Here is a 15,882-nt window from a genome sequence, read left to right as displayed (position 1 = left end):
GAAAAGGCCCTGGCCCTGGTCGAGGCCAGCCTAATCTCCCTGAAGCCCAGGACCTCTAACATTTTTTTATTTGCAGACTGTTAGATCCTCCGTGGAGAGGCGGTCCTAGGCTGTATTCATTCGTTTGGCCCAACGTGGGGCTCGTACCCATGACCCCAAGATTCAGAGTCTCAGCGCTCTGCCGCCTGAGCTACTCACACAGCTGCCCTCTTGTGCACCTCACCTCAAATTTGTCCGAATTGTGCATGCCTGGGATTCACTGCATGAGATGGGAGGTGGGGTGGTTCCCAAAGTCAGAGCTCAGGTAGTCAACGCGGAGCCGGCCCTCACTGCCTTTCAGGTCCTTGGGGTGCTCGTAAGGCGGCTTGTGGAGCACGTTGATCTAGCAAGGGGATTCAAGAAAGCCGGGTTACGGAAATGACATGGGGGTGGGGGACATGAGGCCACATCTTTGAAGTTGTTCCAATGTTACAAATATACATACCTTTGACTTGACAGCCCAAGAAAGACACGCAGAAAATCTATGCTTTAACCGACTCTCCTCATTCCGCCATTTGAACGAATTTGGGCTCCACCTCCCTCCATGAGCCAAGAAGCAGGAAGTCATGTAGGCAGCAGGAACAGGGCATCCCGCCAGAATTCCCCAAGCCTGAGAGCACATACACGGCACCCCACCGAGGGAGGGACCAAGGGGGCAACCATAGACATCTGCCAAGGCAGTTTAGCAAGGCAGGTGTTCTGAATGCCCATCTCCAGACAAGTCCAGTGGGAAAGGACGTGTCAAGAGTTTTATTGTTCTTTCAGTGATGGAGATTTAAGGGGTCTGATAAAGGGACCTCATAGTGAATGCATAACCCTTGTATACCCCTCCTCATTTGTGATGTGCTAGTGATGTAGTGATGATGTATCAACGATGCTGCTTGAAGTGTATTCTGGGGGGAAGAAGGAAGTTTTAAAAGTTGACATTGCCCCATGCTCGGGGTTCTTACTCCTGGGCAGACCTGTGGTGCAACAGTAAGAATCATGGTCTACTGACCACTGTTTTGCTCCAAATTACCGGGCTGGGACTTCCTCCTTTTACTGACAGCATGGACCCATGGGGGACAAGTGCCCCGGTGAGCTAGGCTGTCAAGGAGTCACTCACCCTGGAATTTTTTCGCTTAACAGCCATTGGCGCCAATACAGAGCAGGCTTCCTAAACCTTGGCCCTCCAGCTGTTTTCAAACTACAGTGCCCATCATCCCTGACCACTAGACCTGCTAGCTAGGGACCATGGAGCTGTAGGCCAAAAGCATCAGGAGGGCCAAGGTTGAGGAAGCCTGATAGAGAGCTCTACCTCTCTTTCAAATCAGAGCCGGCAAAGGCGGTGGAGTTCCTGCGCGGGTGCCTCGAGGCGGTTGGAGGATGGATGGCAGCTAACTGGTTGAGGTTGAATCCTGACAAGACTGAAGTTCTGTGGTGTGTGGGCGGGTGGGGGGGACTCCCTGGTCCTGAACGGGGCAACTGTGCCCCTGAAGGACCAGCTGCACAGTCTGGGGGTCATTTTGGACCCATGGAGGCACAGGTCTGTTCTGTGTCCAGGGCAGCTCTATCTGGGATGCAGGATAAGACCCTCCCTGCCCACGGACTCTCTTGCCAGAGTGGCGCATGCTCTTGTTATCTCCAGCTTGGACGACTGCAATGCGCTCTATGTGGGGCTACCTTACTGCAATTAATCCAGAATGTGGTAGCCAGACTGGGGGCCGTGAACAGCCGCAGAGACCACATAACACCAGTCTTGAAAGACCTGCATTGACTCCCAGTACGTTTCCGGGCACAATTCAAAGTGTTGGTGCTGACCTTGAAAGCCCTAAACAGCCCAGCAGATGAAACTTTCCTCTGGTTGTCAATATTAAGAGGATGCCAGCAAGATCAAGCCTTTCTGTAAAATAAAGGATTTAAATCCAGTCTGACTGAGACCACATACCACCGGTCCCAAGAGATCTGCTTTGGCTCCCAGTACGTTTCCAAGCACAATTCATAGTGTCGGTGCTGACCTTGAAAGCCCTCAATGGCCTCGGCCCAGTAGACCTGAAGGAGCATCTCCACCCCGGACACCGGGGTCCCTCTCCCGAGGGCCTTCTGGCGCTTCCCTCCCTGCAAGAAGCCAAGTTACAGGGAAGCAGGCAGAGGGCCTTCTCGTGGTGACGGCCGCCCTGTGGAACGCCCTTCCATCAGATGTCAAAGAAATAAGCAATTATCTCACTTTTAAAAGACATCTGAAGGCAGCCCTGTTTAGGGAAGTTTTTAAATATTTAATGCTGCCTTGTGTTTTTAATATTTGGTTGGCAGCCACCCAGAGTGGCTGAGGATACCCAGACAGATGGGCAGGGTAGAAATAATAAATTATTATATATTATTATATATCCAAAGCCAACATGAAAGCATTCAAACTCTGACGGAACGGAGCGGCGCACACCTCTTCACAGCATAGACCCACCTTGTCCAGGCAAAGGTTCCCATGTCTCTCGGCAATAGCCTTTCGGAAGCCGTGAGACAGCGGATACAGCATGCTGTGATGCGGGTGCACCGAAGGGAGCCGGTTCTTCTCCAGCTGGTCAGCCACAATACTGACAAGCTTCTTCATTCTCTCGCCGTAATCGGTCCAATCACAGACGATCTGAAAGGGGGCAAAGAAAACCAGGGTTCTAGATTCAGGTCTGATGAAGTCAATATATATATAAAAATTGTCCAGTAGTGCCTTAGAGACCAACAAAGTTTGTTCTTGGTATAAGCCAGGCACCCCAAGCCTTCGGCCCTCCAGATGTTTTAGACTACAATTCCCATCATCCCCGACCACTGGTCCTGTTAGCTAGGGATCATGGGAGTTGTAGGCCAAAACATCGGGGGGGGGGCGCAGGTTGGGGATGCCTGATATAAGCTTTTGTGTGCATGCACACTTCTTCAGATACACTGAAGCGGAAGTCCCCAGACCCTGATATACAGAGGGAGAAGTCCCCAGACCCTGCTATATAAGAGTAAGGAGAAGCCCCCAGACCCTGATATATAGTGGGAGGGTGAGTTGGGGTTTTTCTCCGAAGGGTAGTAGGAGTCAATGGGTATGGTCCACCTGCTGGCAACTGTGAATGACTGAAAAAACAAGGGATGGTACGCAGATGACCTGAAATAGTTTTAGGATATGTAATGAGACACATTCGTCCACAGGTTGACCATACCGATTGAGTCCTACTACCGTTCAGAGAAATACCCCGCCCCACCCTCCCTCTAAATATCAGGGTGTGGGGACTTCCGCTTCAGTGTATCTGAATAAGTCTGCCTGCACATGAAAGCTTAGACACAGAACAAACTGAGTTGGTCTCTAAAGTGACATTGGACAATTCCTGAATTAGGTGACGCTTTTACCATTACCGTGGTACCTTGGGACTCAAACGCCTCGGTTCCCAAATGCCGGAAACCCTGGGAGTGTTGGCCCTTAAAACTCTGCCTCACCTGCAAACAGTGCGCCAGGTTGCAGTAAGCGTCAGGAAAATCCGGCTTCAGTTTCAAGACGGTGCGATACGAAGCAATTGCCTCTGGGATGTTTCCGGAATCCTAGAAAGGGAGGGATATTTCAGCAATTGCCACTAGCTTTTTTCTCAACCATCAAAACCAAAGATGAAGAACAGACAGAAGGCACGATGATCCACACCTGGTAGACTTATAAAGTAACATTCAACAATCATTGGAATAGAACAGGGGTCGGCAAACTTTTTCAGCAGGGGGCCGTCCACTGTCCCTTAGACCTTGTGGGGGCCAGACTAGATTTTGGGGAGGGGGAAAAAGGAACGCATTCCTATGTCCCACAAATAACCCAGAGGTGCATTTTAAATAAAAGGACACATTATACTCGTGTCAAAACATGCCGACTCCCGGCTAGATTGAGAAGGCCATGGGGCCGTAGTTTGCCTCCCCATGCTATAGAATAATATTGAGTATCAGCATGTAAAAATTCAATAGAAACCTACTCTTAACAATTACAATAAATTGTAATTAATCGTACAATAAATGAATATTACAATGAATGATTATTGTAATTGATCATAGAATAAATGTTACAATAAATGGTTATAAAACAATGGCAAGTCACAGTGTCTACAATAGCCGCAGCGAGAATCTTAACAGACAAAGGATGGAAAGGAGAATCCCATCCCTACTAAGTTGGCGTAGCTAGCAAAAAGGCTAAAATACGCAGAATTAGCAAGATTATAATACAGGCAGAATTACGAGAGGTTTTGGAAGAAACATTTCATAGAGAACAGGACACTTGCAGAGTACAGTGGTACCTCTGGATGTGAATGGGATCCGTTCCGGAGCCCCGTTCGCATCCTGAAGCGAATGCAACCCGCATCTGCACGTCGCAATTCGCCGCTTCTGCGCATGACATCATTTTGAGGGTCTGTGCATGCGGCGAAACCCGCAAGTAACGTGCTCCGTTACTTCTGGGTCACTGCGGAGCGCAACCCAAAAATATTCATCCTGAAGCATATTTAACCCGAGATAGGACTGTATTGTCTAAATTTACAGGGGTGCCCAAATTTTCCCAAAGAGGGCCAGATTTGACATGAGGGCGGGGCAAATTTGTTGAGCTGTTTTAGGATTTAACCCCAAGGTTGTTGAGCTCTTTTTAGGATTGAAGTTGTTGAGCATTGGAGGGGGGGGGTTGCCCCAGTAAGTAAACCAGGTTACGCTCCCCGGCCACACGCTGGACATGTGTGGTCTAAAAAAAAATGTTGGGAAAATTTAAATTCTTTGGCAGGTGTGGATTGACAAAGGACAGCAGGAAATATGACAAAACCAATGCATTTTGAGATCTAGGAGAGACGAGCAAAAGGGCGCCATCGGAAATGTGACGTAGGGGTGATTGGAAGTCACAATGAGATTTTTGGGTGTGGAACTCCACCATACTTTCCGTCTATATATGCCACCCTCTATTTGGGGGGGCTCAAATTTAAGAAAATGAGCCATTCACCCACCCAATCACCCGTATAAGACCTCCCCCCCCCATTTTTATTTCAAAGTAAAAATAGCAATTTTTTCATTTTCCTTTTAAAAAATTTATTTACAAACAAACACATAGACACAAAACAAAATTCGTATTACCCTACCACCCAAAATTTCAGACATTAAAACCACCCTTGTGGCTTCCCTCCACCGCCCCTCACCCTCCTATATAATATTTCACATTGCCATTTTTATTTCCCCCCTATTTATTTATTTATTTTTGATTTCATTTTACATGCTAGTTGCCGTACATTTTCAACACTATACATTACATATATGGATTCCCCACATCTAACCCTATACACAACTCAGCATTTACCCAAATACCCACGTGACTTCCTTCACTCACATTCACATTGCAATTTTTATCTAAATTTATATTTCTTAACTCTTTTAACTTACTATTTATTATTATTATAAACCAGATTTACAAACATTAAACCAAACATATCAACATGTTAGTTTTTGAGCAGTACTTGAACACATAATCTTCAAACCATTTCCATTATATTTTTATTTTCCAGTTTGATTGGTACCTTATTACTGCACTTGACCTTGCCAGTTCTATAAATTCAATTAGTTTCTTTATCCAGTCATCCTTTGTGGGTATATATTTCCTGTTCCAGTTTTGTGCAAGGAGTAGCCTTGCTGCAGCTGTCGCGTATAAGAATAATATCTTCCCATCTTGTGGTATTTCTTTACCTCTTATACTCAGTAAATATGCCTCTGGTTTTCCCCTCTAAATTAATTCTGATCATCTTTTTTATTTCCTCATGAATTTTTTAACGTTTCTGTAGCCCCACCATAAACGTATCGGCGTGCCCTCTGCCTCCTCACACTTCCAGCATAAATTCCAATTCTCCCCTTTTTCTTTTTGTGCCCCATCTCGGTTTGGGACGGCTTTTGCCAGTTGTTTTCCTTTTGTAAAAACTAAGATTCCCCTGCTGCCCCCCCCCCCCAGTTTTTTTTTTTTTTTAAATAGATTTAGCAGAGACACAAAGCTTACCTTATGGATGGAAGTGAGGTTGCTGTGGGCATCGGCAAACGCAGGATTTATCTGGATTGCTCTTGTGTAGCATTGCAGAGCTCCCTGGACGTCTTGCATTTCCTTCAAGGTGTTCCCCATGTTGGAATAGGCGTCTGCAAAAGTGGGACTGATTCTGACATGGAGGGGGAGAGAAAAAGTGCCATTTTGGTACAAAAATACTCTGAAGTTACGCTGGAAATGTAAGGGTCAAGAAGGCTCTTTCTATCCTATACGGTGGTCTTTAGGGCAGTTCATTAAAAAAACTTTTTTAAAAAATGCCTTCTCCAAAGCCTTCACAAAATAGGAAAACGTCCAAGAAAACAGCTATTTTCATGGAGGGTTGAGATATTAACTGATATGCACAAAATTTCAGATATAGCTATATAATCCCTAGTGTAGTAAGATAAGACCTTGGGAGCAGGCATCTTCAAAAAAGTGTTTTTTATGAACCACCCTAGTGGTCATGTGAGACAGTGAGACCTTGGTTCTCAAATGTTTTTTATACAGGTTTCTTTATACAGAAGGTTTTTTATACAGAAAGGTTCAGCATTGTGGCATCCTCTTCATACGGACAAGCAGCACTTTCCTTTTGGGAAATTCCATGCTCCTCAATTCTGGCAATTATTAATCACTCTCAATTCCACCCTAATAATTGCCACCTGCCCGGATTTTAACTTGTCTGAATTAATTTTTATTTGAATTACTTGATGTCTGCTTTTAGGCTCGTTGTGTTGTTTTTATGATGTTAGCTGCTCTGAGCCCAGCCTTGGCCGGCGAGGGTGGGATACAAACAAAAACAAATTATTATTATTATTATTATTACTACTACTCAAACGCTTTGGTTCCCAAATGCCGAAAACCCAGAAAAAGTGTTCCAGTTTCCAGGCGTTTTTCGGAAGCCAAACATCAAATTTGGCTGTCAGCTATTCTTTCTGGGGCGCCTGCACCAATCAAACAGACTTCGGGAACAGATTAAGTTTGGTGCTTTGGTTTTTGCAATTTATGTGGTGTTTTTGTTTCGGAGGCTTTTTTGGTTCATTTGTTTTTGCGACTGTGCGGATCCCAGTTTAGTTACTGATTGATTGATTGATTGATTGATTGTGTGATTGCAGAAACGGATAGAAGCCCCGGTCCCCATCCGAACAATGACTATCATCAGTGCAGGTGAGGAAAAAAAATAATTTTCATTTTTATCATTTACAAGACTGTTGTATTTATTTTAGAGTACAGTACATGGATGACTGCTTTCATTTTAGGGATCAGTGGTCTCGTTAGATAGTAAAATTCATGTTAAATGGCTGTTTTAGGGATTGTTTTTCAAAGTCTGGTACGGATTAATCCGTTTTGCATGACTTTCTTTTTTTTTTTATATAATAATTTTTATTACGTTTTTTTCCAGATTACAAATAGAAAAGAAAGAACATAGACAGTAGAAAGAAAGAAAAAACAGAAAATCTCAACCATTTCAACAACTTATTTCAGATTTCTATCGGGCTTCCCCACATCTCCCACATAGTGCATTCTTAACAATAAAATTATCAGCAAATTATAACCTTGTTTCATGTGTTTCTTTTTACTTTCAATTGCAGTTTAAGTTTAAATCTCTTGTTTTCAATTTACTTTTAAAATATAACATATTGTCATTTTTACCCATTTAAACCTTGATTCTTTCGTAAAAATTATCCAATTTCTTATATAAACCATTTTGTTGCTGGGGCTGATATTCCAAATCATACGGCGTCTTAAGATTCATATAACTTATAATACTTTTGCAAATAGTCCTTAAATTTACACCAGTCCTCCTCCATTGCTTCTTCTCCCAAGTCTCGAATCCTTGCAGTCATCTCGGCTAGTTCCATGTAGTTCATCAGTTGCGTCTGCCAGTCCTCCAGTGTGGGCAAATCTTGAGTCTTCCAATGCTTAGCGATAAGAATCCTTGCTGCAATAGTAGCATACATAAAAAGAGTTCTATCCTTCTTTAACACCTTCTGGCCGACAATGCCCAGGAGGAATGCCTCTGGTTTCTTAGGGAAAGTGTATTTAAACACCTTTTTTAACTCGTTATATATCATTTCCCAGAAGGCCTTCACTCTTGGACAGGTCCACCAGAGGTGAAAGAATGTCCCTTCAGCCTCCTTACATTTCCAGCATTTATTATCGGACAAGTGGTAGATCTTAGCAAGCTTGACTGGGGTCATGTACCACCTGTATACCATTTTCATAATGTTTTCTTTCAAGGCATTACATGCCGTAAACTTCATACCGGTGGTCCATAACCTTTCCCAGTCCTCAGACATGATGTTATAACCAATGTCCTGGGCCCATTTTATCATGGCTGATTTAACTGTCTCATCCTGAGTGTTCCATTTAAGCAGCAAGTTATACATTCTCGATAATAGCTTGGTCTTTGGTTCTAACAATTCTGTCTCAAGTTTCGATTTTTCCACCTGGAATCCTGTTTTTTTATCTAGCTTAAAAACCTCATTAATTTGGGCATAATGAAACCAATCTTGCACTTTACCCTTTAACCTTTCAAAGCTCTGCAACCTCCAATTATCTCCAATGTTTTCTATTATTTCCCAATATTTCGGCCAACCGGCCTCCATATTGGGTTTTTTCCGAGCCTTGGCCTCTATTGGTGATACCCACCTCGGAGTTTTGCTTTCTAGTAAGTCTTTGTATTTTTTCCAGACCATAAATATTGCTTTCCTGACAATATGGTTTTTAAACATTCCATATGTTTTTGCCTTGTCATACCACAAATACGCATGCCAACCTAACGAGTTATTAAAGCCTTCCAGATCTAGGACATCAGTGTTTTCCAACAAGATCCAATCTTTCATCCAGCAGAAGGCTGCAGCTTCGTAATATATCCTTAAGTCCGGCAGGGCAAATCCCCCTCTTTCCTTTGCATCAGTTAGTATTTTAAACTTTATTCGGGGCTTTTTGCCCTGCCAGACAAATTTAGAGATATCCTTCTGCCACTTTCCAAAACATTCCACTCTGTCCACAATCTGCAAGGCCTGAAACAAAAACAACATCTTTGGCAAAACGTTCATTTTTATAGCTGCAATTCGGCCTAACAAGGACAACTTCAGTCTTGACCAAATTTCTAGATCCTTTTTAACTTCTGACCAACATTTCTCATAATTATCTTTAAATAAATTCAGGTTCTTGGAGGAGAGATTGACCCCCAGGTATTTCACTTTTTTAACAATATTTAGTTCTGTTTCCTTCTGAAACCCTTCTGTTTCAGTAGCTGTCAAATTTTTCCCTAACACCTTAGTTTTTTGTTTGTTCAACTTGAAACCCGCCACCCGACCAAATTTCTGTATCAGTTCCAGAACTCTTTTTGTACTAGATTCTGGCTCCTGTAATGTTAAAACCAAGTCATCTGCAAATGCTTTCAGTTTATATTGTTTCACTCCGACCCGTATTCCTTGTACCTGCCGATCCTTCCTTATCATGTTCAGCAAAACCTCCAGGACTGAGATAAACAATAAAGGGGACAGGGGGCACCCCTGACGTGTACCTTTTTCAATCTGAAGCTCTTCTGTCACCACATTGTTCACTATTGTTCACTAGATAGAGTTTTGCATGACTTTCTATGGGAAAGTGCACCTTGGTTTTGGAACACATTCAGTTTGAGAACCAAGGTACCACTGTATAATTAACTGGGGGGGGGGAGAGAACATTTGTGTAAAAACCAGAAGCCTTTCTAATAGGTTTAACGGGTGAAGAAATACCAAGAGACCTAAAAAGACAGTGTATTCTATTTATGCCAGAATGTTCTTAGCCCGGATGTGGAAGGAAGAGAAGGTCCCAACAAAAGAAGAGTGGATTATCAAAATGACTGTGAAGATCAGACATCAAGATGATAGGAAATTTAAGCAAAGAAAAAAGTTAAAAGGACAAAATGGGGAAAATAATGAAGATGAAATGTGAAAAAGCATGGTGCAAAAACCTTAAGGATATAACCATCGTTAGTTCAAAGATGGCAAAATTAAGGGAGAATGAGATAGGCAGGAGAAGTAAATATTTAAAAAACCAGAAGAGGGAAGCTGGGGGAGATTGGGATTCATCTATGCTGTCTGCAAGAATGATGTTTGTGTTGAATATAAAATGCTAAAACTTAATAAAAACTATTTATATATATAAAAAAATTAAACAAGAATGGGAAAAATTTATTGAATACCTTAAAGATACATATTTAGAAATAATAATAATAATAATAATAATAATAATAATAATAATAATAATAATAATAATAATAATAATAATGGGCCTATGAACTGCCTTTTTCGTACGCATAGGAAATACTGTTAGAAAATAAGACTGTCAGGGGATCAAGCTCAGCCGACACAGAGAACAGCATGTGCCCAGCTTTTATTTCAATTTCTGTACCGTTCCTTAACACCTTGCATTGTTCTTCTGATGAAAAAGCAGATTTTTGGTCATTCCAGGAGGCCTAGGAATATAAAAAGGGGGACAGACCCTCTTCCTTCCAAAAGGGACTTATCGGACCATGCTTTGTCGAGCCTCAAAATGCTACTTCACTTTCACTTCTTCACCATTATTTCCGTTATTGATCAAGAAAAATTTGATCGGCGATTTTTAAAAAGACCCAGACTAGGAGTCCAGGGTACGCATGCCTAACCCTTATATCTCAATTTAATTGTTGTAATTCTCCACGCACGTACCTCAAGAGCTTTCCGGTAGAGGCGGACAGCCTCCTCGATATTCCCTTGTTCTCGCTTGATGTTCGCCAGGTTATTAAGAGAATCCGCGTGAGTCGGACATAAACGGAGAGCTGTATTGTAGCATTCCTCGGCTTCGGCAACCTTCGAAACACAAAACAGAGTTTTTACACGAATATTAGTATGTCTTTCACAGGAGCCCAAAAGGCTGCTCTGTGATGTGATGGCTGGATTGAGGTTTGATACGGCCCCTCAGCTCCTGACGGTAACTTGGTATTAGAGCGGTTCATAAAAAACTCTTTTTTTGAAAATGCCTGCTCCAAAGTTCTTCTCTTACCAACAGTAGAGATTATATAGCTATATCTGGAATGGCATGCATATCAGTTAATATCTTTTATATATATATGCCAGCTGTCCTTTGTCAACAACCAATTGTTGCTGTTTTTTATATTGAATATATGCTATATGGTAACTGTTGCACCTCATAGGTAACTCAAGCCTTCTGCACGTCACAAAAGATGTATTTTATCAAAGTCATTGTTGAACTGAAATACAATTAAGAAGTATATTAATAGTGAAATGCAATTAAGAAGAAGCATATTAACAGTAAAACCCCACAATTGTTGAGCCTTTTTTAAGGATTTGACCTCAGAGGTGCTGACCTTTTTTTAGGATTAAAGTTCTTGAGCTTTTTTGGGGGAAGTTTTGCCCTAGTAAATAAACCGCCACGAGGGCCGGATTAAATCGACCAGAGGGCCAGATTAGGCCCCTGAACTGGACTTTGGACATGCCTGGTCTAAAAGAACATTGGGAAAATTTAAATTCTTTGGCAGGATAGCAGGAAATATGACAAAACCAATGCATTTTGAGATCTAGGAGAGATGGGTGGAAGGCCCCCAAAGTGGACTTTGGACATGCTTGGTTTAGGGGAACATAAATACAAGAGCAGACTAATCCGATTCAAACTCTCTTTCCCGCACACTTACCGTCTTTTGCAAGATGTATTTAAGGAAGACAGTAAGGGAAATGGTTTTGGTCATACTAAATCAAAATTAAGAGACAGAGTTGCTAGATAGTAAAAGAAAATCATTGCCAAAAACGTATAAGAATGGCATACAAAGGATGAAGAAGTTAAGTCGGTTATGATTAAATGGGCTCAAGATTTTGGTCATAACATTGAATTAGATAAGTGGGAAAGATTATGGGCAAAAACAATTTATTGAATGTACAGCACTAATTAAAAATTTAATGAAGGTGACGTATAGGTGGTATTTGACGCCGACTAAACTTGCTAAAATATATATAACTCAAGATAAGGCACGCTAGAAATGCAAGGAGAAGGAAGGGAATTTCGTCCATAGGTGGTGGATGTGCACTAAAGTCAAAGTCTACTGGGATATGATTTACAAAGAATTGAAAAAGATCTTTAAATATACTGTTATTAAAAAAACCAGAGGCTAATTTTTGAAAGTGATTTACAAATGCTAAAGTAAATTGTTTTAAGTAGAGTAAGAAGGTAAATAGGGCGATATATGTTCAGGTAGGCAGCTGTGGTGGTCTAACGCAGTTGAAATATATAAAAAATATATAAATTGTCCAGTAGCACATTGCAGACCAACTCAGTTTGGTCTTGGTAGAAGCTTTTGTATCTGAAGAAGTGGACCTGCATACAAAAAATTATACCAAGAAGAAGCCAAGTTTAGCAAGCCCTGTTTAGGGAAGGACTATTGTATTTTAATATTTTGTCGCCAAGAGTGGCTGGGGAAACCCAGCCAGATAGGCGGGGTATAAATTTTATTATTATTATTATTATTATTATTATTATTATTATTATTATTATTATTATTATTATTATCATCATCATCATCAGGTGCTACTGGACAATTTTTAAAGGGTGATATAGAAATGCTAAGAGGATCGTGACTGCTTAAGAAAGCCAGGGAGTGGGAGCGGGGGAAGGGGGAGGGGAGTCGACGCTTGGTATGAGCAAAGTTGTATGTGACGATATGACAAAGGAAAAAATAAAAGAGGACTTCTTCTAGGTTCTGTACCCCAAATCCCCCCCCAAAGAGCCCAATTTCGAGGTCACCATCATCCGGAAGGCTTTTTTCAGCAAACCCTCTGACATACAGAAAGCAAAAGGGACCGGTTTCATTTTCTTTTTTTAATTTTTATTTTATTTATAACATAGTCCACAACAACTCATACATACAAACAGACCCACCACCATTGACTAATTATCAAAATTAAACTCCTATCCTCTTACACAAAGAAAACATAACATAAAAATAAAAGACTTTATTCTGTTAAATGGCCGCCTTATTTACCTCTTGTATACTATTTCTTTTGTATGGGATTATTACAATTTTTCCTAATTATGACTTAAACCACAAAGTCTCCTGTAGAAATTAATTGAAACAAGTCCAAGTGTATATTTTGGGGCACTGTTTGGTAAAGTATTCTCTGCATTTTCCCCATTCCTTTTGGAATTCTTGTCTGGGTTGTGCCCTAATTGTCTCTGTTAATCTGGCCAATTCAGCATGGGGTAAAAGCCTAAGAAAAAGCTAAACAACTTCAATCCTAAAAAAAGTTCAACAATTTAAACCCTAAGAAAAGAGCTCAACAACTTCAATCCTTAAAAAAAGTAAACAACTTTGGTCGGCCCTTATGGCCCTTCACTTCATCAAATCTGGCCCTCTTTGAAAAAAGTTTGGACACCACTGCCTAATAGGAAAGTTTCTGTATTTTTTTTTCACAGGCCCACCAGAAATGTATAAGTGTCCCTTCTTCTTTACTGCACCTCCAGCACAGTTTTTTTGTTTTATACATTTTAGCTATTTTGGCAGGTGTTAAGTACCATCTATAAAACATCTTTTATATAGATGTTCCCCCCACCCCAAGGCAAAAGGGACCAGTTTCTTACGCTGCCTTTCTCTTTCAGCGCGTTGGCCAGGTTGCAGTAGGCGTCAGGGAAGTGGGGCTGGAGCTCAATGGCCCTCTTGTAGGTATCGATTGCCAGATCGATCAGCCCCTGTTCGTAATACACACATGCCAGGTTGCCGTGGACAACAGCGTGGTTGGGACTCAGGCTCAGGGCCCGTAGGTAGGCTGCAACGGCTCTGAAATGAGATCAAGGACTGGTTCAGTTTCATTGTCACCAGGGTGGATAAAAATCTGTTTTTTAAAAAATAAAATGCTTTGGGAGGACGATTAAGAGGATCGAGGCGGGCCGGGACTGCTGATTCTTTTAGATTTGTTAGCGGCCTTCGACATGGTCGATCACAAACTTTTGGACCACCGCCTTGCCAACGTGGGGATTCAGGGCACAGTCAGACAATGGCTGTGCTCCTTTATCTCAAGTCGGGGACAGAGGGTGGCGCTAGGGAGGGAGTTGTCGCTGCGGCACTCCTTGTTGTGTGGAGTGCCGCAGGGCACAATCCTTTCCCAGATGCTTTTCAATATCTTTATGCGCCCCCTTGCCCAGATTGTCCGGAGTTTAGGGCTGAGTTGTCGTCAATATGCTGATGACACCCAACTTTATCTGTCAATGGACTTGGCCCCAGACACACTGACCAGATGCTTGGAAGCCGTGGCTGGGTGGCTGCGTGGGAGCCAGTTGAAGTTAAATCCTTCGAAGACAGAGGTCCTCTGGCTGGGTCAGGACAACATGGGGTTGGGGGGCCAACTCCCATCTCTTGTGGGGGCGCAATTAGTGCCAGAGCCTTCTGTCAAGAGCTTGGGTGTAACCTTCGATGCCTCTCTTTCCATGGAGGCACAGGTTGCAGCCACAGCAAAGGTGGCATTTTTCCACCTCCGCCGTATTAAGGAATTGGTTCCTTACCTTTCTCGCCCTGATCTGGCCAGTGATCCATGCGATGGTCACCTCCAGGCTTGATTATTTTAACTCGCTCTATGCTTAGACTCACTCTGACACCCTATATGGGATTTGGTATATAAATTTTCCCGTGGCTTTTTTGCTGGCCCATGTAGCACCAGCATGGATAGCTGGCTTGGGTGAATAGCTGATGTTTCCTCCCTTTGTAGTCTTGATGAGGCTGCATTTTAAGCTGTATTTTAATTAACTGGGGTTTTTTTCTATTCTATTTTATTGTAATTTATATTTGGTGTTAGCCGCCCTGAGCCCGGCCCTGGCCAGTGAGAGCGGGGTAGAAATAAATAAATAAATAAATAATTCGGGGAAGAATTATTTGTTTTAAGTTTTTCATGTGTGCGAAAACTCAGTCCAAGTTTTTCTTGGGGAAAAAATGTTTCAGCACATCAGTTAAGCAACATGGATACATATGCTACCATGTTACTGTTTTAGTGAAATAAATTGCTTAAATTGTTATGAAGGAAATGTTTCTTTTCTCCTTCCAATCAAGTACAGCAGAAAAGTTGTTCAAATAAAAAGTGTTCACTTATTAAAACTCACCATCATTTCGTCACAATCGGGCTGTATATAGCAGAACCAAATCATTTTGATATAACTGTAGAAAAGACTCTGAAGTTAGGATTCCAAAAAGGAAACCTGCCTCCGATTGTCAATATTAAGAGGATGCCAGCAAGGCTGAACCTTCCGGTAAAAGGGGGATTTAAATCAAGTCTTATGGATTTGGGATTTAAATCAATTTGCTTTAAATAAAATCAACCCTCTAGGCAACAATGGGAGTTAGTTTGGGTATGGGTGCAACCACTAAACTGAGAATATAAGACGTAATGTGATTATACGCAAAACCAATAAAAAACATTTATATAAAAAAGAGAATATAAGCTCTATGCCTATTTGCTTACCTGTCAAATATACGCGCCTCCTTCAAGACGTTCCCCAGATTAATGTAAGCATCCAGGAAGTTGGGGTCCAGGGTCACCGCCTGAAAATATTTAAGATAATAGATTTTTGTTACTAATACAGTCATACCTCAGGTTGAAGTAGCTGCGGGTTAAGCATTTTCGGGTTGTGCTCCGTGGCGACCTAGAAGTAACAGAGCCCGTTACTTCCGGGTTCTGCAGCTTGCGCACGTGCAGACACTCAAAATGATGCCACACGCATCTACGGAAGCAGCAAATTGTGACCCGAGCATGTTCGCTTCAGGATGCGAACGGGGCCCCGGAACGGAT

The 15,882-nt window shown here is 42.1% G+C and overlaps 1 protein-coding gene across 1 annotated transcript; it reads right to left on the bottom strand.

Moving 5' to 3' along the window:
- Positions 1 to 256: 256 nt before the first annotated feature.
- On the bottom strand, positions 257 to 15,635 carry LOC308579592 (uncharacterized protein; the record flags this gene model as incomplete). Its single annotated transcript, XM_081214181.1, has 7 exons — positions 257 to 382; positions 2,480 to 2,659; positions 3,490 to 3,591; positions 6,047 to 6,180; positions 10,764 to 10,908; positions 13,688 to 13,883; positions 15,556 to 15,635. Coding segments are annotated over 7 exons (963 nt in total), but the record flags the coding sequence as incomplete, so codon positions are not given.
- Between the last annotated feature and the right edge of the window lie 247 nt (positions 15,636 to 15,882).

Source organism: Podarcis bocagei (assembly GCF_964188305.1).
Source record: "Podarcis bocagei genome assembly, contig: HAP1_SCAFFOLD_222, whole genome shotgun sequence".
NCBI classification, from domain to species: Eukaryota; Metazoa; Chordata; class Lepidosauria; order Squamata; family Lacertidae; genus Podarcis; species Podarcis bocagei.
Note: the sequence above shows the minus strand (reverse complement) of the source record. Positions and strands in the feature narration are given on the sequence as shown.